This window comes from Globicephala melas, chromosome 15 (genome assembly GCF_963455315.2).
Source record: "Globicephala melas chromosome 15, mGloMel1.2, whole genome shotgun sequence".
Classification (NCBI taxonomy): domain Eukaryota; kingdom Metazoa; phylum Chordata; class Mammalia; order Artiodactyla; family Delphinidae; genus Globicephala; species Globicephala melas.
The window spans coordinates 32807764-32832007 of NC_083328.1; the positions used below are offsets into that span (position 1 = coordinate 32807764).

A 24244-nucleotide genomic window follows, 5' to 3' on the forward strand; every position below is an offset into this window, starting at 1 on the left:
TCAGAGCTCTGCTTTGCAGCAGCTTAAGAAAGACAAGAGACACGTACGGAATGTGTGAAAAAGGGTGTCTGGTGGTAGCTGGTGGTTGGTCAAATGACAAAGCAAATGAGAAGGTCAGTGAGCATCTTTTTCTGTGCCCTCTAGACCATGGGACTCCAAATCAACTGGCATGAAACCCACCCTAGGCCTGGCCATCAATTAAATTAATGCTCTTATGTTGTTCCTGCTCTTGCTTCCCCTCCCTCTTGAATTCCAAATGATGCATGACCTCTCCCATTTCCAGCCAAGCTGTTGAGTCCTCTAACTCGAGAGAATTCCACCTCCTTGGGTGACAATCATTGCTCTTTCTCTTCCTATTCACCCTTGCACTGTTCTACTCTTGTCTGCTCCGCTGAGCTCCAGATTCTAAAAATATTATCATGGGGGTCATCCTTCTACACAGTAAAGAGACTTCGTATTTTCTTTATCTACAAAGGGGAATCAAGGAACTCAAGCACACAGGGAAAATTTCCTTCACCAGGAGGGTCTTAACAGAAATGTACACAGAAGTATAGACATCTCTATACTAAGAGCACAGGTGAGAGACCAAGAATAGCAAATGCTTGGAGTTGGGAAATAAACACATTTAGAAGCCAAGAGATCAACCTGCCCAACTGGAACAGAAGGTCTTTAGAGATCCTCAGAGAGATCCCTAAAGTGTTAGGTAGGGACTAGCTTATTGAAAAAGTAACTAGACGATATTCATGCTTCAGGAATGTTAGTCCTTCAATATATAGGATGGAATCCAGGGGAAGGTAGCATGAGGACCACTTAGGAGGAGTTTACACCCATGTAAAGAAGGAGTTTGTGGAGTGGTATGCCAACAGAGGGGGTGGAAGTGAGCCTTTTAGAGGGCCCAGATCAAAGACTCATCCCTCTCTTGGTGGTGGATGAAGAAGACAAAGTCAGTGGTGACTGAAGTCTGGGACTGGGGTACCTGGGGAGGGAACGGTGTCCTTGGGTGAGTGAGTGGGGTTTGGTCTGATTGTAGGGTTGGGCTTTTGGAGTCAGAAATGACAGCCAGAAGTAAGTGGAGAGATACAGCAATCTGTGTTGCACATGGCACTGGAATCCAGTGACAGATCTGGAGCCAGTTGTTCTAGGTCTAGCAGTTGACAAAGCAGAGGTAGAAGCTTTGAAGAAGAACATTGAGTGGTAAGCAGAGAACAAAAAATAGCCATTAGGGTGACCCAGTTCTAATGTCAGTTCTGTTTCTCCCACTTACATAATGCTCCCTCAGAAGGTGAGATGAATTCATTTATCTGTTCATCCCCCCATATCTCCCCCTGTGCTCACCCATCACTATATCCAACAAGTACTGATTGTCTGTTATGGCCGTTACTACAGTAGACATTATGGACATAATCAGACCTTATATATTATTTAACAACCAGCATAAGTCAGGCACCAACCAGTTAGAATGGATGCATGCTGGAGGATGGTGCAGGAGGGTCATTAACCCTTCAGTTCTGGATCAAGGGTCCATGTGGGGGGATAAAGCATATGGAATTGCAGGGTGTGAAAGATGCTTAGGGATCTGGGACAGAAGGAGTTTACCAACCCATGTCCACACTAAGCTATAACAGCTGATTATTATCAGCCTGGGTGCAAGAATGGACAATTTAGACCTGGCCCCTGTATTCAGAGGGCCTATGATCTAGAGATGCTCCATCCAACATGGTAGGCTGTTACTACCACGTGATGCTGTTTACACTTAAATTAATTAAAAATAAGTAAAATCACAAACTTAGTTCCTCAGTTGCAGAAGCCACACGTTACAAAGTGCTTGATGGCCATATCTGGCTAGTGGTAAACGTACTGCACAGCACAGATAAAGAATATTCTCAACATCATAGAAAATTCTATTGGATGGCACTGGACTAAAGAAAAAGACAAACATTAGATTAATTTTTGCTCAGTTAAGGAATTAATTATAATTTTGACATAGCATGCCATGAAAGTGTAATCTGACAGGAGACAGAGGTCAAAGGAAGGCTTCCACTGCAAGTTAAATTTAAAAGTTGTTTGGGACCTCCCTGGAGATCCAGTGGTTAAGAATCCACCTTCCAGTGCATGGGATGTGGGTTCGATCCCTGGTCAGGGAACTAAGATCCCACATACCGCAGGGCAACTAAGCCTGCACGCCGCAACGACTGAGGCTGTGCGCTCTAGAGCCTGCACACCACAACCAGAGAGAAGCCCGCGTGCCTCAATGAAAATCCCCCGTGCCGCAACTAAGACCCAACGCAGCTGAATAAAACAAACAAACAAAAACAAAACAAAACAAAAACAAACGATGTTGTAGGAAATTACTCTGAGGCTGAAGTCCAACAAATGACCCTACTACCACCAGCCTCCTGCAGCTTTCCTTCTAGACACAGGTCATAAAGGGATGTGGGGAGCTAGAAGCCTACATAGACGTAGGGTCATGTGAGCTAACTCTCTGCATCACGTACATTGGCCAATCTGTGTCCAAAGGGCTCCAGTACACATGGAACATTCTGGAAACAAAAAATAAACAACACACGATAGCTAAACTTTCAAAGCAGGAAATGGACATTGATTTTCTGAAGCCAACAGAGACATCAAACCCTGTCTCAGAGCAAGAGAAGATTTTAGCCGCAACATCAGTCCAGGTACAGCGTTAGATCTGAGCAAATTCCAACTGCAAAGTCATTGCTCCCCATCAAATCCCATGAGGGGCTGGAGCAGTTTCCTGACCCCCACGAGGTACCACACATGTGACTGGTGAAGAGGACACAAGGACCAGGCACGTAGCCCAACGCAGATGTCAGATCATCTGCTTTCCTAGTAACCAAGCAACCTCCCAGAACTCCATCTACATTCTAGGAGAAGTGACTTGTTGGCCCTGGGAGTCGATTCTCTGTGCTAGAGAAGCTATGATCACAAGGAAAGCATGGGAAGCTATTAGGCACAGAGACTGGGCAACAGCTCTAAATACCCCCAGTGAGGAGGTGTTCCATTTCTTCCTTTTTAATTTTTCAAAAAATTATCAGATATCTGCACACTGGTTTGGAGCAGCAAATTAATAAGTTTCTCCTCTTCCAACTGCAGTTCTAGATATGGAAATACCATATCCAAAGACAAATTAACATGAGTTCCTTACAACACTGTACTAATTATCTCAGGGACTAGAGCCTCCCCTAGGTTAGAAACATCAGCTCCAATCCAGGAGAGGCACATGGGTTTCTTCCCGAGAGCAGTAACTTGTATCATGTCCAGAAGGTAAAGAGAAAGGTGGGAGGATCATAGATCATCAGAAAACCCATCCTCAAAACCTTCCTCCCTCTACCCCTCCCCCGTCTGCTCCAGCACCACCGAGGCATCCAGGAGAAGGAAACTACTTGAAACAGGAACAGCTAAAGCAACATGCATATTTAACTTCACACCAAATAGATCTGAACAGACAGCATGCCAAACAGCCCCCTCCTTGTTTCGCTTACAAAATCCCCCAGTTTTCAAGAAATGCTGTAGCCTGAAATTCAAAGGCATTAACGGATAGATGTGGCATGTAGGGAATTAGACATGAAGTTTCCTTTCTCATTGGGAACAAAAGCTGTGGGTCTAATCTCCTGTGTGATACAAGCTTTAGCTGATCAGGGTTACAGGAAATCATTCTGATGTGCCGAGCCGGCGAATACACCATCTTTTCATTTCTTTCCGTCTCCTCCTCCCCAGCTCCCTTCGCATATGCAAATGCCATAGCAATAAGGGGAGTCTTGAAATACCACTGAGGGTGAAAGAATTCCCTTTGATCAGCCTCTCCCAGGCCTGGAGTCCCACAGCCTCCAATTCTACCTGCCCCTTTATGATATTGGATGTGTCAAATTAGTCACCTCCACTCTCAGAAGTAGAATATGTTAAGAAATTCTGAAACCTATGAAGGAAGCTACATCTTGGAAAAAACTAAATATTTCCTTAAGTTAGCCTTTTTAAATTTTGAAATTTATGGTTACATTATTGCAGATTTCTTCCCCAAACAAGCTGCCCGCCAGCAGAACTCCTGGAGAGGAGAGCTGATGGCAGAGCCTTTATGGAGATGCAGTGTCACCACTACCCCGAATGCTGGTGTATCAGAAAAAATAAGCGTTGGAGAAACTGGACAAAATACTGCTAGCTTCACCAAAAATAAAGTCCTTGCGTCCAATAAGACAGGCAGACGGCAGAAAGTGCTTACTTGCTAAAAACAAATGAAATTTCCAAAATGTACCCCAGCATCTTAAAGTACAGAATTTCTCTTCTGAAGTAATTTCTATATAGGAGTAATGTATTCTGGCTCACAAAGAGCAAAATGAACTGTTCTTAAATGCTTCAAGAAATATATGGTCTCACTAACTCCTCTGATTGCTGCCACTTCTTTTGACTTTGCAGGGTCCTATGACTGGGAGAGGGGGACAATGTCTCCTGATGAGAAAAATTTAGGGAACAAAAAGAAAACAAAAGCACATTTAATTCAACCCCCAGGCAGTAATGGTAGGTTTAACCCATCCACACTCTCAGACATTTTCTCTATTCTTTTCCGGGGTTCTATCTAGCAAAGCCTCTTCTCATCTCTGAATCCAACGCAGTGGTACAAAAAAGAAAGACACAGGCAGGCAGCAAAGTGTTTGTGGGAACCCCAGGCCTGCAGAAGAGACTTTTCATCACAAACAGGATCAAAGCAATGGATGGAATTCTGTAATGACCTTCCAAAAGCGGTAGCACTTACTGAATGTTGAGTCTGATCAAGGAAGCTGTAAGTTCCACTTGCATGAGTTCTTTGAGCAGTTTCCTAGGGAGTAAGAGAAGGGAAGACTTTAGTATTGAGGAATGTATCCTTGAATTGTGTCTGTATCTTTTCTTGTCACAGTAATATCTGGTTAACCTCTAAAATAGGTGCTTGATTATATGGTAAATTTAACAATGACAATGGCGATGATGATGAAAATGATTAACAGCAAATCTTCAAATATATTTTCATAGCATGCTTTCACACTCCAATTAGGAAGGTGTTACTATTTTCTCCACTTCAGAAGAGGAAACTGAGATTCGCACAGCTCAAGTAAGTTGAGCAAAGTATGCATACAGGTAGGGGAGCCTGGATTTGAACCTGGGCAGTTGGGCACCAAGTTTAGAACCATTCTGCTATACTCCTGTCTTACACAGTGAGCCCTTTGTCACAGGATGTGTTCAAGTATGGGAGATTGATCTTTCAGAGATATTATTGCGGAATCTCCTGAACTGAGTTAGGCAGAATGAAACCAACTCTAAATTTCCTTTCAATTCTAGAACTCGAAGATTCTGTAATGCTCAATCCCGTGATAGCTAGGGTTCCAAGTGACTTCATTTAGCAATGAATAAAATTGTGATATAAGGTGTCCCATCAATAATAAATTTTATAAACATGGCTACTGTCACCCAATCCGAGGGAGGAAGATTCATTTTTATTAATATTTAAATAAACCAAAAATCACCTGAGCTGCAAATGGCCATTATAATATCATATAACTCAGTGAGTAGGGGGAAAGGTCATCTTCAACCAGAAAAATCAAGATTTACTAACAGAGGGACTTCGCTGGTGGTGCAGTGGTTAAAAATCCGCCTGCCAATGCAGGGGACACGGGTTCGAGCCCTGGTCCAGGAAGATCCCACATGCCACGGAGCAACTAAGCCTGTGTGCCACAACTACTGAGCGTGCGCTCTACAGCCTGTGCTTCGCAACAAAAGAAGCCACCACAGTAAGAAGCCCGTGCACCACAACGACGAGTAGCCCCTGCTCGCCACAACTATAGAAAGTCCGCACACAGCAACGGAGACCCAATGCAGCCAAAAATAAATTAATTAATTAATTAAAAAAAAAGATTTACTAATAAATCTGAAAGATGTATACGGCACCTTGCATCAACGAGAGTTGGCCCTGACTTGCTTCCTCTCTGGAAGAAACTTAAGTAGCAGAGGTGGGACTGGTTTTCAGTGTTCTAGAATCCTGATCCAGTGCTCTTTCAATTACTCCTGTAAAGCAGGGTTATAACTTATACCCAGACTCAATGCAATTCACAAGTTTCAGAGCTCAATTATAAACATGATTGGCAGATATATGTTTAAAAAATACTGTTCCCCTTTTTAATATGCACCATTGTTTTTAAACTTCACGTTTTTTTTAAACTTCACTAGCACTGGTGTTGATAAATTAGAATATCTGATAACATCAAGAGGTTCCAAAATACTGGAAAGAGAGAGACCAGTGGCTGGAGAGGCCTGAGGGTATAGACAGCTATGAAGCTTGAGGATGGTGGTAACAGTGCTTATCCATCTGTAACCAAGCAGGACCCTATGGGGCCTTCCCAGGATAGACCCTCGCCATGTCCTCTGCCTGCTTCTTGTTTGTAGAAAAGCTCTAGTCTTCCAGGTCTCCCCTGAGTCACAAAAGCTTGGCTTAAGAATTAATGTTTGAAAGGTTGTAAACATGTTGGGACAAAAGTAGAGTTGGGCCAGGAGAACTAGAAACAATTTAAACAGTAAATCAATCATACGGCAGTCACAGAATCTTTAGTTCCTCCCTGAAGTACCTAGATAATAGTATCTGATGCCCATTCCTGAGTTGTTTTACAGGTACTAAAGCCCCCAACAAATGGACAAAGTTAACTACATGAAGATCATGAGTATGTAACCCCCAGACCTGCTGGAGCCTGAGAATTAATCATGTTAACCCCAGTGACACCACCCTGTTACCTCAACATCAAGCAATCAGAGAACTGTGCATAAGCTGATCACACGCCCCGTGGCTTCCCTCCCTCATCTTGCCCTTAAAAACTCTTCCCTGAAATCCAGAAGGGGAGTTAGGGTTTTTTGAGCATTAGCTGCCCTCCTTGTCTGGTGCCCACAGTGAATGTGGTACTTCCCTTCACCACAGCCTAGTGTCAGTAGATTGGCTTTACTGTGAGTGGGAGAATGGACCAAAGTTTGATTCAGTGACACATCCATCCATCCAAGCACCTTCCATCCTTCTTTCCTTCATTCAATCCATCCTTCCTTCCTTCCTTCCATCCATCCACATCTCCACTACCTACTAGCTTTGTGACCACAGATAAGTCACTTAACCTTTCTTTGTCTCAGTAAAATGCGAATAACCATAGTACCTACCTCAATGGATAGAGGTGAGTATTAAAAGTTAATAGTTGGGGGCTTCCCTGGTGGTGCAGTGGTTAAGAATCCACCTGCCAACGCAGGGAACAGGGGTTCGATCCCTGGCCCAGGAAGATCCCACATGCTATGGAGCAACTAAGCCCATGCGCCAAAACTACTGAGCCTGCGCTCTACAGCCCGTGAGCCACAGCTACTGAGTCCGCGTGCCACAACTACTGAGGCCCGCGCGCCTAGAGCCCGTGCTCCACAACAAGAGAGGCCACAACAGTGAGATGCCCATGCACCACAACAAAGAGTAGCCCCTGCTCGCTGCAACTAGAGAAAGCCTGCGCACAGCAACAAAGACCCAACACAGCCAAAAATAAAAAACAAGTAAATAAATAAATTTATTTTTTTAAAAAGTTAATATTTGTAAGGCACTTAGCATTGTGCCTGGTACAAAGTCGATGCCGTTTAAAATTTTATTATTATTTATTAAGTCTTTTTTAATGCCTAACACCATCCTCCTGATGCCTACAGTCTACTGGGGAAGACAGATCTTGGTCAGGGATGCTGGGGGAGGCCTTGTCAGGAAGTGGCAGTGGGGTTGAGATCTTAATGATGAGAAGAATGCAACCAGAAGAAGTGGAAAGAAGCGTTAGGACAGTTAGGAAATGAATAGTCAAGCTATATGGTTATCTTCTATAAGTTCATAGCATGCCACAGCTGGAGAATTATCTGTGCCCTAATAATAGAAATAGCAGTAGTCGTAGAGCCTAGGCAGACTGATCATATACCCATAGATATAATTTTTTTTTTTTTTTTTTTTTTTGCGGTACGCGGGCCTCTCACTGCTGTGGCCTCTCCCGTTGCGGAGCACAGGCTCAGCGGCCATGGCTCACGGGCCCAGCCGCTCCGCGGCATGTGGGATCTTCCCGGACCAGGGCAAGGACCCGTGTCCCCGGCAGGTGGGCTCTCAACCACTGCGCCACCAGGGAAGCCCCATAGATATACTTATTATAGGTCCTACGATCAAGTTTAACCTTCTTAACCCCTGCCCCTCCTCCTCTCCAGTTGTTTCCTCCATCCCCAAAGACTCTCGCTCACATTGAAGATCCAGCTAAATTGAACTACTTTGAAAGACACGTAGCACTATACACCTCCAACCCTTTGGCCACATCTTCCTTCCAGAGCTCCCCATCACCTGGCCCAATCTGAACTCATTCTTCAAGGTCCACCCAAATGTAAACTTCTCTCTGTAACTTTCATTGACCCATCCAGCTGGACTGATTTTTTTCCAGGTGTCCCATGGCCTTTTGCACATTCCTCTATCTGAACAAGAATCATACACTCTCTCTAACCCACTGCAGCATTGGCCTGTCCAGCAGGGCAAGGACAATGTTCTATCCAACCCAGTTGCCTTGCCGCCTGGCACAGTGCCCAGTCTCTTAGCAGCTGCTCACCACATTGGAAAGCCTAGGAAGCTCGCTGACCCAAAGTGCTACAGCACCAAGGAAGGGCCCTGAGCTTTACTCCAGAAAGAAGTTTTCTCTGAGCAACATGGCCTTCTATAGTGCTCCCCTATTTGGCATGCAGGTGATAAGATTAATTTCACATCCATGTCAGCTTCGTGCCCACACCTTTGGATCTGTTTTTAATCCAACCTGCAGTTGAAATGAATTTTATACCCCCCCATCCTTTACACTAATAAGAATCTGTCAAATCCTTTAGGTGGATTGTTTTATAAAAACAAAGGCTGAGAACTATTGTTACAAGGTGAGAATAGAAATGGTCATTAGCAATGGCACCAGACAGCAAGGAAAATCTAAGGATCTAGAGTTCCAAAGCAGTGATGTCACTTAAAATGAAACAAAACAAAACTAAGATTGTCCTGAGTTTGTAATTACTCTCACAAACTACCTAAAGGGCAATCTGTGACCAGGGAGAATCTTGGGTCCCAGTGAAATTGGATGGAATTTTCATGGCACTGAGACTATGCACCAGCTAAAGAGCTGTGAGTGAAGGGAACAGAAAGGACGCCGGAACAAAGGCAGGCAGAGCTGCGCACTCCGTGCATTAGCTGCCGTCACCTCGGCACTCCATCCAAATGGATGCACAGACAGCGAACCAATTACTTCCAAGATGCTGGAGTTGATGACCCCTGGGCAGGCAGTGCATAGTTTAAGCTTCTAACTCGGACTCTCTCAACAGGGCTGGCTACTGCAACGTTCCTACTTCCACAGAATCGGCCACGCACTGCTTCATGGATTCCTGCACACGGGTGACCATGATGAGCTGCTGAGACCTCCTGTCTCTACACCTGCCCCTCTCAGCCCCCCACAGAGCAGGCAATCTTTCCAAGCTATGAATGCACCCACGTTACTTGATGGTTTCAACCCTAGGTGGATGGCTGCCCATTCCGTTGAGGACAAAGCTCACGACGGTGGGGGACACAGGCTGACGCCCCACGTGGTGTGCTCCTGGCCACAGCCTCAGCCTTGTTTGTTAGTTAGTGAGCAGTCACACCCTCCCTCCAGACCCCTTGTGTTACCAGCCCCAGGGACCTGCCAGTTCTGGGTCACATCTTACTCCCCACCAGCCACAGGGATGCTCTGTAGGCTGTGTCTTTGACCTGGGATGCTCTTAACACCCAATTAACTCTCATCGTTACTTCCTCATGGAAACCTTGGCCACACGGTCTCACGAGCCCATTGTCTTTCCTTCATAGTGCATCTCACAGCTGTCTCTTCACAGTCAGCTGAAAACGCTCTAATTCAAGTCTGCCTGTGTCACCAGCATGCCGGCTCCATGAGGGCAGGGATCACGTGTGTCTGCTCACCGTTTTAACTCTACCTCTGACCACACTGCAGTGGATATGGAAGGCATGTGATAGTACTTGCTGAAGGAAGGATGAAAGTGAGTGAGGGAGAGGGGAGAGAAGAGAGGAAGGAAGGGAGGGAGGGAGGCAAGCTTTCTCACCCTGTGGCTAACTTTAGACACACTTCCGGTGACTACCAGCTTCTCTAAGAGCTATTTCCCTCCCCCACCTCATCTCCACGTAGCTCAGTCCAGAAATCAGGTCTGAGGTACCTGACCCTTGGTTCCCTTAGGGCTGTGTTGAGTAGGGATGAGATGTCACCTGATCCAAGTTCAGTTTTCTTCCAGGAATTTGCACAGCGCTGCGAAGTTTCCGCCGGCTCCCAGAACTGAGAACTCGCTTATGGTGGGGTCACTGTTCCCTGCCACGTACTCAGCAAGAAGGGAAGCAGCCACGCTCTGGAGCAGGAAGAACAGAGCAGAGAGGCAAAGAGGCAAGAGTGCAGGGGCCCCGAGGCAGAGGGCTCCGGGTGGGCGTGGGGGCTGCCTCGTTGACGGATGACCCAGCTGCTCAGGATGCCTGACCCTCCTGGTACTGACCGCACCTCCCGACTCTCACGGCTGAGACTCACTTCTGGGCTGCGTAATGGATGTCCCCGTTTTTCGAGCTATTTTGAGTGGGTCTCTGTTACTTGCCAACAAAAGAGTCACGTGTCTCAAAGGGTGGCATCTCCCCCAGCTGGGAGGCTTCTCCAGCAGCTCTGCCTTCAAATACGCCCGCTGTATCTTGACCACATCGGTGATCATGACCACGTGCGCTCTCTCCAAGCTTCTCAGCGGCCCCTGACCTTATTCAGGTGTCTGGAGCTTAACTGTTCTTAAAGGGGCCCTGAAGCCACATCAGCACAGAGTAATGCAGCTGGTACCATAGGGGCTTAATAATGTGCGATCTGGCAATGGTGGAGCGTGGAGGGGCAGGCGCCAATCACTCCTGGGATGGGAGGCAAGCGGGCCAGAATGGGAGGTGCATGACAGCTTCCTTAGGGTGGAGACGGTGATCCTCCCCAAGGGAATCCAGTGACTCTCAGCTACATGACATGAGGCTGCTGACCACTGGCCGCCACTGCAGTAGTGATCTGCCCAGCCGTGCTCGGCCATGCAAATGATTTGCCGTGTCCCTGGATTCGCCGCAGGATCTCAGCACCTGAGCTCCAGACTCAAGACCAATGCATCATTTTACTGTGAACTTGCGGTCTGTTTTCTAAGGGGTGCCGTGGGTTAAAGCACCATCTCCCACTGCCATCGGGCATGAGCACCCATGAGCAAGGCCGGCATGGGACACTCTTTGAGCTGATTGTCCCGCACCATGTCTTCTTGCATCTTACCCCGTTCCCACCTCCGATGCCTGGTCTGTATTGAGTATTCCCCCAAAGGTCATGTTCTTCCCCTCTTGCCTCTGTTGAACGTTAAGTGACTGAGCTGAACAAGAACAAAAGCCAACAGCCAATAGTTCTAAGCTAAAATGGAATCCTCACCCCACTCCAACCTCACCGGCCTTTGCCCTGGCTGGTTCCCTTGCCTGGGAGTCTGTTCTCTTTTCGTCTGCCTGGGGAACAGGGACCTATCCTATCACATCCTTGGGGTGCCCTTGCCAAGCACAGCGAAGAGCTCCCACCTCCCTGCTCTCAGAATTCCACTGGTACCTCTGCGCACTCGTGGCTCGCAGACGTTAGTGGCTTTATCTGTCTTCTCCATTGGGTCATCAGCATTTTACAGCCCCAGGTCATACTTTACCTTATTCATGAATGATGGTACTATAGCCATTTGGGACACAGACTCGGGTTCGAAATCAGTTCTCCCACTCATTTAGCAATGTGATTTTGGGCAAGCTGCTTGACCTCTCTGAGCCTCTGTTTTCTTACCTATCGAATGGGAATAATAATGCCCTGCTCCTTGGAGGGCTGGTGTGAGGATTACACGATATAACTACCTGGCATGGCTAGTCAATACATGTTCATCATGCCAGACGCCCAACAATGATGCCTACTTGGTCAACCACAGTCCTTCCAATAAACAGAGTCGAAACATGCTTTGCAAAATTTTGCCAAGTAAGTAAGATTATCCAGGTGACTCTGACAGCAGAGCCCAGGTAGACCACTGGCCAACACAGCTGCTGGCACACAGTAGGTGTCGTTTAAGCATTCCCAAACTAAAGAACCAATGGGGCTCTTCCCTCACTGATGAAATGCAATTGCAGCTGCTGCTCCAAGGCTTATATTCGACTTGTCACACTGTTGAAATGCAATAAGCGTCCATTCGTCTGCCTGCTGCGTTTAATTTGGCTGCACTCACCCTGTCCAGTCAGGGCTCAGGTACAGTCTCGGTGGCTGCTCCGTGGGAAGGTGCTTCCCGGTCTCCCTCCCCAGGGAAGCAAACTTCCCCCTAAAGCTCCAGGGACCTTTGAGAGACTAACGATATTACACCCTATACGCCACCCCGCTTTGAGGCTTATTGTTGGTGTGTTTAATTTCCTGTCTTGGCATTACAGGAGATTTCTAATGTTTGGGCTGTAGGGTATGTTCTGATTAAAAATAATCCTCCCAATTATGGGCTGGCATGAGCCTCCTGTCACATGCACTCTGCCACCAGCCTCTGCTTCCCTGTCAGCAATAATTGTGTCTGCACTGCCTAACCATAAATGAAAACCCAAGGGGCACGTTTGGGTCCCAGGTTCCTGGGCCGCACAGGATCTTTTAATTTGCACTGTCTGTCAGAAAGATGCTTCTGTGTGTACTCCAAAGAAATCCTCAGACTCTCAGAATCAAGGCCAGAAAGAGCAAAGGTACCACAGCCTTCTTGGAGAAACTGTATTTGAACCTGCCAGAGATAACAGGGTGTAAGGCAATGAGGCGCTTTTTATTCTGCTCCAAACTTTAGCTAGACTCGGTATGAAACAGGGAAGCTGAACTCTAGGGAAATTTCAAGGTGTATTTATATTATTTTTTTTCCACCAAGTACATAAGACAGGACATTGCATTCAAAGCATGCGAAAGCAACTCTGTGAAAGGAAATATACACGTGAGACCTGATTATTTCAATCTCTATAAAATTAAAACTTTCTGGGTGTAGAGTGAGGGAAAGAGGTATGTGCTTTCAGCTGGGAAATATCACCAGGTTCTTCTTGGGTAAGCAGAGAGGAGCCGTCCCTGTGGCCAGGCCCAGAATAGGCAGTTGAAATATGGTGCGGAGTCAAAACAGTGTCACTTAGAGGCGTTATTGAGCAAAGGTTTGTTTAGGAGTAAGGAAGAGGGGGATGTTTTGTTGTGTCTCTGCACCCACATCCCTTTTTCTAAGAAGGGCACCTGCCCAGGAATGGGGGTGTCTCGTCTCTCTCCCACTCACCTTCTTTCTCCCTGGACAGATGTTTGGAAGAGGGCAAGGCCTGACCCTGGGATGGGCATTAGGACCCTTATCTTAGGATTTTACAACCTGGACATGAGGGCAACATGCTGCTGTCAGCTCATGGACACGGCCCTTGGATGGTGACACAGACTGAGGACCAGGGCACCTTTTGGGAGAAGTGATGGGGGACAAGAAGACGGCACAGCAGGACAAGTCCACCCTTGGAAAGCAAGGAGAACAGAGCCGATGCAGAGGGGAGCAGAGGGCCCCACCCAGAGCTCTCCACTCGCCACGTGGGTTCCAGATAACCTTTGTGTCTCTCTGCCTTCACTGCTGATGCCTCGCTGAACGTCCTACACTGAGGATGAGCACGAGATACTGGGGTGCCTTCCTGAGAAAGTGCCCCTCTGGTGGGTGGGTTTCTGTCACTTACGGCCCATGTTTTGGTGACTGAGTGATCAGGGCGAGACCTATTCAGGACCACACAGGCAGGCTGTGCAAGACCAGGCAACTGTGCCACTGAAGCTTGCCCTGTGGACCAGATGGACCGTGGGTCTCATCCAACACGTAGCCTGTTTTGCTAAAAAAGTTTTATTGGGATACAACCATGCTCCTTTGTCTGTGTATTATCCATGGCTGTGTTCACGCTGTAAGAGAACTGACTAGTCGTGACAGACTCTTTGACTCACAGACCCCAAAATATTTACTACTTGGCCCTTTATGGAGAAAGACTGCCACCCTTGATGTAGAAGCTTACACAGATTCACATACATGTTCACAAAGATCTAAATAAGTAAAGATATGAATAATAATAATAAATAGTAATACTGCTATGATCATTATCCAGTACTCAGCATTTACCGCTTACCAGGCATTTTACTTACAAAACACCCCTCCCGGGCACAACATCCATTATTTCCCTTTTTATGATGATGAACTTGACACTTAAGAATCTGAAAGAAATTGCCCCAGGTCTTACCGCTAGTAATCAACAAAGCCACAAGCCAAATCCAGTTCTGTGTGGCTGTAAAATTCATACTTTTAACCAATATTTGGTAAACCTATCAGTTTTTTAAAAGTAGAGAAATTGGACTTCCCTGGTGGCGCAGTGGTTGAGAGTCTGCCTGCCGATGCAGGGGACACGGGTTCGTGCCCCGGTCCGGGAAGATCCCACATGCCACAGAGCGGCTGGGCCCGGGAGCCATGGCCGCTGAGCCTGCACGTCCGGAGCTTGTGCTCCGCAACGGGAGAGGCCACAACAGTGACAGGCCCGCGTACCGCAAAAAATAAATAAATAAAAAGTAAAAGTAGAGAAATTGCCCAGTATGGCTTTTTTGGCAGGGCCTTGAGGCTCATTTCTAGCAGGAGGAGAAAAACTGTGACCATCAGCTTCGTGGAGCAGCTTCCTACCATGAACCTAGAGAATTCCACATTTCCACCCTTTAAAGGGGACTGTGGGCCATGAGGTTTCTTAGAGGTCCTGGAGGGGAGGATGGGCAAAGTAAACCAGAGACAGGAATGATTTTTAATTCCTGCAGACAGACTCAGGTTGAACGATAAAAGACTAGCAGAAATGGATGGGGACTGCAAGCTGATTATTGGCATCACACAGAATTGTCTGGGAGACAAAAATGTTCCTTCCCATCACAGCACCAACAGCCAGTGAGTTCATTCCACCAAGAGGAATGAGGCTTCTCAGCAAATGTTCACGAGTTCACATGAACTGAGTTTACCCAAATCCATCAGTGTCTGGAGCTGGCCTGGTACCTACTTGGTATCAAGGAGACCAAAGGATCTCATCCATGTACAAACCACCGAACCTCACACATAAAAGACTCGAGATGGACAGAGAGGACGAACGTCTGCAGAAATTTGATACAGAAAAAACTCTGCTACTTCAAAGGCATGAAAACTGATTAGAGAGAGGACTCAGTGTCACCTGCAACTCGCCAGGCTCCAGGAGCAGGGCTCAGAGAGAAAGGAGACCATGCCCTTGTGGTTTCTACCCTGTGTGGTTTCAACTCTCAGCTCAAATATCGCTTCCTTGGCAAAGCCTCCTCCATCTGTCTCTCCAGCAGATCTACGACCGGCTCCCTTATCGTCACTTATAACTCACACAGCAAAACACAACCATTTGATCAGCATCTGCCTTTCCTGCTCCACTGAATACTCCACGAGGACTCAGACACGGAGGGTTTTGTCCCCTACTGAGGACCTTCCTCTGCACCTAACACAGCGTCTGGACCAAAACTGGTGCTCGTTAAATATCTGTGGGATGGACGAATGAATGAGTGAATAATTCTAGAATGAAATCACGTTCTCTTCTGGCATTGCAAGGGTCTCCATCTGAGACCCAGGGGTTCTTCACTAACTCACCACATCACTGAAAGCTGTTTCTTTAAGCCCAATTTCCCCACAGATCCCATATCCAGCTTCTGACGGGTCACTAGAGGACCCATGACAACATCTGAAGAGACCAGTGTATGCATGAAGGAAGGGTTTTGACGTTGAGAGTCTTCCTCACCTGGGTATAAATCCCGGCTTCAGCACTTCCTAGCTGTGTGACCTTGAGTAAATTACTTTACATTTCTGGGCCTCAGTTCCCTTGTGGATAAGGTGGAAATGACAATGACTCTTTGCAGATTCTTTCAATGATTCAATGAGATAACATAGGGAAAGGGTTTAGAGTGTAATTACACGGGGTGTTCAAAGAGCTGTACCTACTGTAATCATACTCAAGGCCTCCTCCCAAGCTGAGGATGATCTTAAAGAAGTAAAGTGATGTAAAATATTGTAACTTAAAGAAACTCAGTAAATACCGATTTGAGACAAATAGAGACATACGTATGTGAATGTATATCAAGACAATAATAATAACAGGAGAATAGTAATAATAATAATAGGAAAGAGGAGGAGAAGCAGTATCCAACGCTCCCTCTGAGCCATGCACCGTGATGAGCGATCTGCACGCCGCATTCCACTGCATTCCCACGACATCCCTACGCTGTGGGCATCATTATTTCTAATTTTCAGATGAAGTGTGATACTCAGAGAGCTTAAGAATTTGTGCAAGTTCCCATGGAGAAATTAGAACTTCAACCCTGATCTGAATGGCAATTATGCTGTATTTGCTCTCAGAGAGAATGTTCCCCATTCCAAGCAAACATCATCGCTTGCTGGTGATGGCTCAGGACCTGGGCGGGGGGCAGGTGGGTGGGTGATGTCACAGAGACGGTGATATGCTTTTACAAGAGAGGAGCTTAGATGGGCCAGGATGCCACGATCAGCTCTCACTCACAGAAGAAGCTTCAGCACAATGGACCATGCCCACCCCACCAATCCACACTGGTTACTTTCCATCTTCTCACTAATTCTGTTGATCTTTGTCATTGGAGAGAGAGATTGTGCAGGTACAAGCAAAGGGCTTACAAAGGGAGGCCTCTCAGACATAGTAGCAGTCTCTCCCCCTGAACGGCAACCACTGCTCCCCAGCCTTTGGAGTCCCATCAGACATACGGCACCACGAGAAAGATCCTCCCATGATTCGAATGGGCCTCCTTCCAAGACACCTGGTAGGTTGGGGGGTGGGGGGGGTCAACGAACCATTGATGTAAAATGGAGAAAGGATATAGGAGTCAGAAAGCTCCCAAGAGGCTGAGATACAAACAGATTTACAGGGCTGGGGTACGAAGCACGTCATTGGGAATGCATGACACTTTTGTTCATTAATCACCTTTTATTTTGAATCTGTTTCTCAATGAAAAGTAGCTCTCCATTTCTATTATCATGATTAATGTGTCAACAATACACAACCCTAACCACTGCATAAACCAGCCTGTCGTGGAGAAGGGGGGAAAAGAGACCCAAAAACCGAAACCAAAACAAAAGGTAAGGAAAAAACCCTTAGTACATGGTGTGATATATTTGCTCAGATAACTCCTTTATTTACACCGCTGAGAACACTTTATTTTTGAGCTTCATAACTCATTGCTCTATAAAAGAAAAGCACGTACTTCAACATGGAGCAAGAAAATGTACCATAAAGAAAATCCATCCTCTTCTCTGTAAGTCTCAATTTAAAAAAAAAATTCTATTTAATATGTGTCGGACTCCAGAGCGCCTTATTACCTTATTTAATTCAGACCAGGGGAGATGTCTCAGAATAAAAATGGCACTAACATGATAGGCACTAGGCTGTGAAATGCGGACATCATATTTTCTTCAGAGAGATAATCAGCTTACGAGAATTCATTTCAACGTAAGAAAGGTCTCACAACTACACTGAAAATTCAAGCTGGTCTCATCATCTCCAGAATGTAATCTCAAGGAAATAGTAAAACTATCAAGGCAAGCTTGGTGCAGTTATCTTTACGTATGAGAACAGTAAGCATCAGATCGCAGCAGAATCACTGTGGCAGGGGCTGCTCCCAAGTCTGGGAAAGACCTCTATGTAAAATACATCACATGCCTTTGCTGATAATACTGTTAATTTATTTTTTTTCTAGTGCTGAGAGTACTTTTCAAAGATGCACTGCTACCCTCTTTCCATCTAAAAATCCCTCCTAAATTTGGTATTCTGAAAAACACAAGGCTTAAAAAAATTGTTTCCTAAAGTAGTCACTAACAGGGTTTTAATCCCATCCTTGCTATTAACTAGCTGTTTGGCCTTGATTAGTTTACTTAAACTCTGAGCCTCAGTTTCCTCATTTGCAAAAGAAAGGGTTTGGACCTTCATGATTTTAATTGCTCTTTTAATTTCTCCAGATGATTTGGTTCACGTGCATTCTCATGAGAAGGAAAATAAATGAGTGAATCAGCAAAGATACCCTACAAGTGTATGTAAGTCTTTAGAGAACAGACTTTTGGTTACCAAGGAGGAGGGGGGCGGGAGAGGGATGGAGTGGGAGTTTGGGATTAGCAGAGGCAAACTAGTATATGTAGAATGGATAAACAACAAGGTCTTACTGTATAGCACAGGGAACTATATTCAGTATCTTGTGATAAACCCTAATGGAAAAGAATATAAAAAAAGAATGTATATATATGTATACCTGAATCCCTTTGCTGTACAGCAGAAATTAACACATTTAAAGCAACTATATTTCAATTTTTAAAAAGTGTATGTAAGTCTCAACAGAAGTCGACAGCGAGATAAAATATACTGCGAGTACCTCTTCGTACGAAACTCCCCACCCCACACAGATTAAACAAAAATAGAGAAAACACATCTAGTCAGAAGGAAATGTCTAATTTTAAAAGAAATGCAATGAATTTCTGAAGATACAAGAAAAGTCCCCACAGCCAAGCCTTCACAGCAAAGCACCACCAAGCCATGTGGCACGATGTTACAGAAAGACAAAGACAATGAAATGAAGGGAAAATAGCCAGGTGGAAAGGTGGATCACTACAGCACTCAGCAACTCCACGAGGGAAAAGGGGAGGTCATAAAGCCAGACTGAAGTCATGAACAGTTTGGTAAATGTTCCGAGGGCCAAATCAGGTCATCATCTAAAGTTACACGTTTAACGTGAGACCTTATCCAAACTTGTTTTGGGTGATATTTTCTTTACAGCATGATTTCAAGTAAGTGATAAATATTGTAGACTCAGCCACAAGAGATATAGGACAAAATATTCAAGACAAAAATATCTGCTTCTCTGATTTTTGTCATGAGAGAAAATAACATTTTTTTTTTTTTTTTTTTTTTTGTGGTACGCGGGCCCCTCACTGTCGTGGCCTCTCCCGTTGCGGAGCACAGGCTCTGGACGCGCAGGCTCAGCGGCCACGGCTCACGGGCCCAGCCGCTCCGCGGCACGTGGGATCTTCCCGGACCGGGGCCCAAACCCCGAACCCGTGTCCCCTGCATCGGCAGGCGGACTCTCAACCACTGTGCCACCAGGGAAGCCCGAAAATAACATTTAATGGCAAGAACTCAAGACCTAAAGTAAGCAAAACTTGGGTTCTAGTTTTCCTCTGTGTCTGACATTGGGACATTTACAGACCACTCTGAACCTCAGCATCTTCCTCTGGCACGTGGTGAGCAGGACCTACACCAGAGGACTTGTCTGAAGACTGAAGGAAATAACGCCGTAAAACACTTCACAAAATGCTTGCACACACATACCACTTTGATAAATGCAAGCAACTTCTATTATGTGAAGCCTCACGTTTTGGGCTCAGATGGAGCATTTATAGACCATTTACTATAAGTTCCAGACCCTCTTCTAAACTTTCTCTGTAATATTTTCTTATTGAAGAATCTTCACAACAACAGTCAGGAGTTACTTTTACTCACTTCACAGAGAATGCTCCAACTTACCCTAAAATGCTTCAACCTTTCACAAAAATTAGAAAAGGATCATATCAAGAAAGGTACTTGCTTTAATAAGGTCTGTATCACTTAGTGAGAAAATAGTCCTTAATCCTAAAGCAAACCCCCAGCCAGGAAAAAATGGTTCACTTGATTTCCACCCATGGTCCCTATTCTTCTAGACCATGTGACAGCCATCAAAATACAGCATTCATACATACGAAACTCCTGGTAATTCCACATGGCTTTAGAGTCTGGGTGAGCAGAATTTCCTTCAGATTTAAAATATGTAGGCATCTTCAGTCTACAACTTGAAGAAGCAAAAGGGAAAAAAAAAATCTACATTCCAAAAGTTTCCAGCTTCTATTTCTAATCCTCAAGGATTTTTTCAGTGACAATTCAGAGGAAGTAAATGTTTTTAAAGGGAACATAATGTAAGTTATTTTTATTCATTTGAATGTGTGCATCCACTCATTAATCCATCCGGCATTTGCTGAGCTCCCGCTCTGTGAAAACCATCAAAGCATGGGGCCAGGTACAGTTCGGGATTCGGAGATGAATGGGATGCTCCAGTTTCTAAACGAGCTCACATTAATAACGGCTGATAGAAAGCAACAGCAAAACCAGGTTCCAAGCAGAGCAAGGGTAGAGGGACATGTTCTGACTGGGGGGGGGGGGGGCTGGTGGTGGAGGAAACATACACAGTAAAGTGACAACTGAGATGACTCACGGAGAATAATTAGGTTTTGTTTATTCTGCGGTCAGACAAGGGGAGCCTGAGGAACTGGAAATACTGCGGTTTAAACAGAGCGTTTGGCTCCCCAGGTGGAGGCATGGCACTCCACGGTGTCCTGGGGGGATCCTGAGCGATCTTCAGGGGCCAGAATGAATGTGGGAAGGTTAGTGGGGGGAGTGATCCTGGAAAGATGAGGCTACATGGAGGAGGCTTCACTGGATGTACCTAATAACAGCACCGATGTAGGAACACTTACTACGTGCCAGGCACTGTGCCTAATGCTTTACACAGACTAACAGAGGGCGGAGTCTCCCCAATAAATCTGTGAAGTAGGAGCTTCTAACACCAGCTTCACAGCTGAGGAAACCGAGCTCAGAGGGTTATGAAAGATACCTGAGTGATATAAAGGGGAGCTGTGCCCTTAAATGAAACCCATCAGACCCCAAAGGCCAGGCTCTAGGCCACTGTAAATAAATGAGTTTAGGCTTCAACTGGTAGGCATGAAGGATCCATGAAGGATGTCTGAGGAAGAGTAGGACATATTCTGACCTGTATTTTTAGGAGGATAACCAGCCACGCAGTACAGAAAGGGCTGGGAGTGAGAAGATGGAGATAGAGGCTCAGGGAGCTACTGGAAAATGCAGTCTCTGAAACCACTTTATCCGGCCTTTTATTTCTGCCTCACCATTGGCTGGCTTTGTGACTTGGGGCAGGTTACTCAACTTCTCTGAGCCTCAAGGTCTCCATCTGTAATATGGGAATCGTAGTAATACCACTCAGCTCAAGAAGACTGTTTTGAGGAATAAACGAATTAATGTATTTAGAGTCTTTAGCTCTGCCTTGTTAATTGAAGCCACTTAAGAATGATGTTAATTAGTTTATCATCTCCTAAAAAAAAAAGACACACTGAAAGGGAAAAAGAGAAAATGATCAGCCCACTCAGTTGAATCCCTGGGGATGTCAAACGCTTCAGGCACTCGCATTTTCTTCTTTGCGTTGTTAGCAGTCAGCTTGACCCTCCCTTTTGAAGCTCCCACCACCTACGCCATCCCCCAGGAAGCTTCCAGATCCGACTGTGGGTTGCAAAGGCTCCTTACCTGGGCACAAAGACAGGGTATCAGAGACGAGGACCAAGACAACAGGGGATGGGTCAAGGTCCCTGTAGTCTCTTCCATCCGCTACTACCAATTCCATCATGTGCCCTCCCAGTGAAACTCTTTGGCCTCTTAAGTGCCAAATTACTGAGTGTGGGATGCCTGGTCACCCAGGAACCAAAACAGATTGTAATTCCAAATCTTCCATGAGCACCCAAAGGGCAATGTGATACATTTAAACATCACACTGTATTTGCATCCAACAAATATGTGAACGCACCATGATTTGTTTCATTTCCAGGGCTAACCTTTGGGAAATGCTCTCCTGAGATGGCTGGCTTGTCATTCTCGAACACTGCTTGGTACATTAGCACTAAAGGTCTCTTTACTTTTTAATAAGCCCTGTTGCCGACCCAGAAAGAAGGTCTTGGTGAATCACATGCGTGTGCTATATTAACTGAACCCGTCAGGTTCTGCTTAGCAAAAGGCAAAGTTCAGATACTTTGCAGCTGCACTGAACTTGATTTGAAAAGGAATCATCAAGCCTCGGCAGCTGTTACACCCTGATTATTCTGAAAACCTAAAGACAAAATAAAAATTTGTCAACTAAATTGATCATTGTTTTCGACCTCTCAGGGATACACGATTTACGTGTGGCACATACAAATGGGAGGCGTGTGGGGAGCTCTGGGTGCTACTCTGAGTTCCGTTAGCGGGATGGAAAACGATAGCAGGAGATGGCTTATGTTGAGGACACCGTGCCGGAGAACTGAGCTAATAAACACTAATATCATCCTCATTTTACAGATGACGAAACCAAGGTTCACAGAAGTTTTGTAACATGCCCAAGACCACCACAATTGTAAGGTCACCAGTAAGTGGTGAGGCTGGGATTTAAGCCACCATCTGACAGCAGGTCCACGGATGTCACCCTGTGCTCTGTTAGCAGTCACGCATTTGTGGTCTCCCGCTAGATGGCGAGCTTACGGCACTCTAATCGCCAACATTTAGTGCCTGGCAGTGTGCTAAGCACTCTTCAAATATCATCTCCCCGATCGCTACATCTATCCACGAGGCAGGAACTGCGTCAGTATCCATTTTCCAGATAAGCAATGTGAGGCTTTGAAGAAAAAGGTCACCCAGGTTTTTTTAGTGATAAAGCTAGGATTCTGCTTCCAGAACCAAACTTTTGCCCTCTTTCTTATTTGACTATCTAGCGCTGAACTTGGCACCAAGCTGACAACCAGTGATTGATGACTGGATGAGTGGATTAATGACTAGATCCGTGGAGGGGATCTCTGTGAAGTCGGGTGGAACCTTCACCTCCATACCCACGGCATCTTGCAAGGTGCCCAGCACACAACAGGTCGCTCAATAAATGTCTGTGCAAAGAATGACTGCTGCTATGACTCAATGCATGTGAACCCAGGGCTGATTCCTTTGCAGAAGAGGGAGAGATGTTTGATGGTTAGCTCCTCAGCGAAGCCTCTTCATTCCCTTCCTGCCCTCCATGATAACCACACAGAAATGTGCAAAGAAAATGGTTAAGTTACATCTGGTGTCCCGCTGGATTAGCTTGTGGCCTGGGGGCCATGATTGGCGCCAAGGATCATAATCCTTCACTCCCTATCTCTTTGCAAACAAAACTGACAAAATGCTCCCAGGGCTCTCTGAAGTAACCTTCACATTTGTGAACAGCCGGCTCTACACGCTTTTCTCCCGAGTGGGTGTCCCTCTCCCCTCCTCACCTCAGGAAAGAGGCCAGATGCAGGTACTGGTCCCCTCAGCATCATGCAGCAGCTTCACCCCAGTAATGTGACACGTGTGAAATGAGCCCGCGTATCAATGAGGAGAGTGCCCAGCTGCTTTCAGGGACGTGGAAGGGACCTGCTGGTCGCTGCAAATCTCTCACCGGTGCATTGGAGTTTGACACTTAATATTCAAACCCAACTACAGGCTATGTACTCAGAGGATAAAACTCGGTAATAGCACACAGACTGATGGGCTGAGCATGCAAACCTCCAGTGTAAAGACTCACTTAAGGGCTTTCTGCCACAAATGGAGCCAGAGTAGAGAGAGAAAAAGAGAGAGAGAGAGAGAGAGACTGGAAAGAGCAGAGTCATGGTGAAAACAAGTAAGGCAGAATCAGCATGAAAATCCCCAGTGCAATACAGCAATTTGATGGTGGTGGTGCTAGTGGGGCTTAGAAGAAACAAAATAACTAAACAAAAACGTATATTGCTTAACGGTCTTAAATGATAGGGAATAACTTAAAAATACAGCACAATAGCTCATAATTCTGCTTCAGTTCACCATATTCTATGCTCATTATTTTCCCCATCAGGGACTCAAAATAAGAGGAACATTTCTGGAATTACACATCATCACAGAGAGACGTGCAAAAGGACAGTCTGGTACTTATGTGCCAATTGCCAAAACACAATTTTCCAACATGCATTAACCTGAGAAGTCTCTACCCTGTCTAGCTAATTCGATAGCCTCTACAGAATCTCACAGAGGGCTTAGCGTGAAGTAGGCGCTGAGTCACTGCTGATGGATTAGACTTACTCTACCAGCAGGCGCGTTCATACCTAGTTTTGCCTGTTTTATAGAAATTCTGAACTAAGCCTGTTTACTCCAAATCAGAGACCACAACTTGAAGTCGACGGGTCTCAATGGCCCATAGGTATATAACGTTGGACCACTCACCATTTAAAATAG

The 24244-nt window shown here is 45.8% G+C and overlaps 1 protein-coding gene across 14 annotated transcripts in view; it reads right to left on the reverse strand.

Annotated features, from left to right (window-relative positions):
• Positions 1–24244, reverse strand: part of RBFOX1 (RNA binding fox-1 homolog 1) — a 2181496-nt gene that overhangs the window by 1213540 nt on the left and 943712 nt on the right. For all 14 annotated transcript variants that reach the window (XM_060284028.1, XM_030883902.2, XM_060284024.1 and 11 more), the window contains one exon: positions 4769–4831. In XM_060284028.1, coding sequence (XP_060140011.1) covers positions 4769–4831 — 63 coding nt within the window. The remainder of the gene's footprint in view (positions 1–4768; positions 4832–24244) is intronic.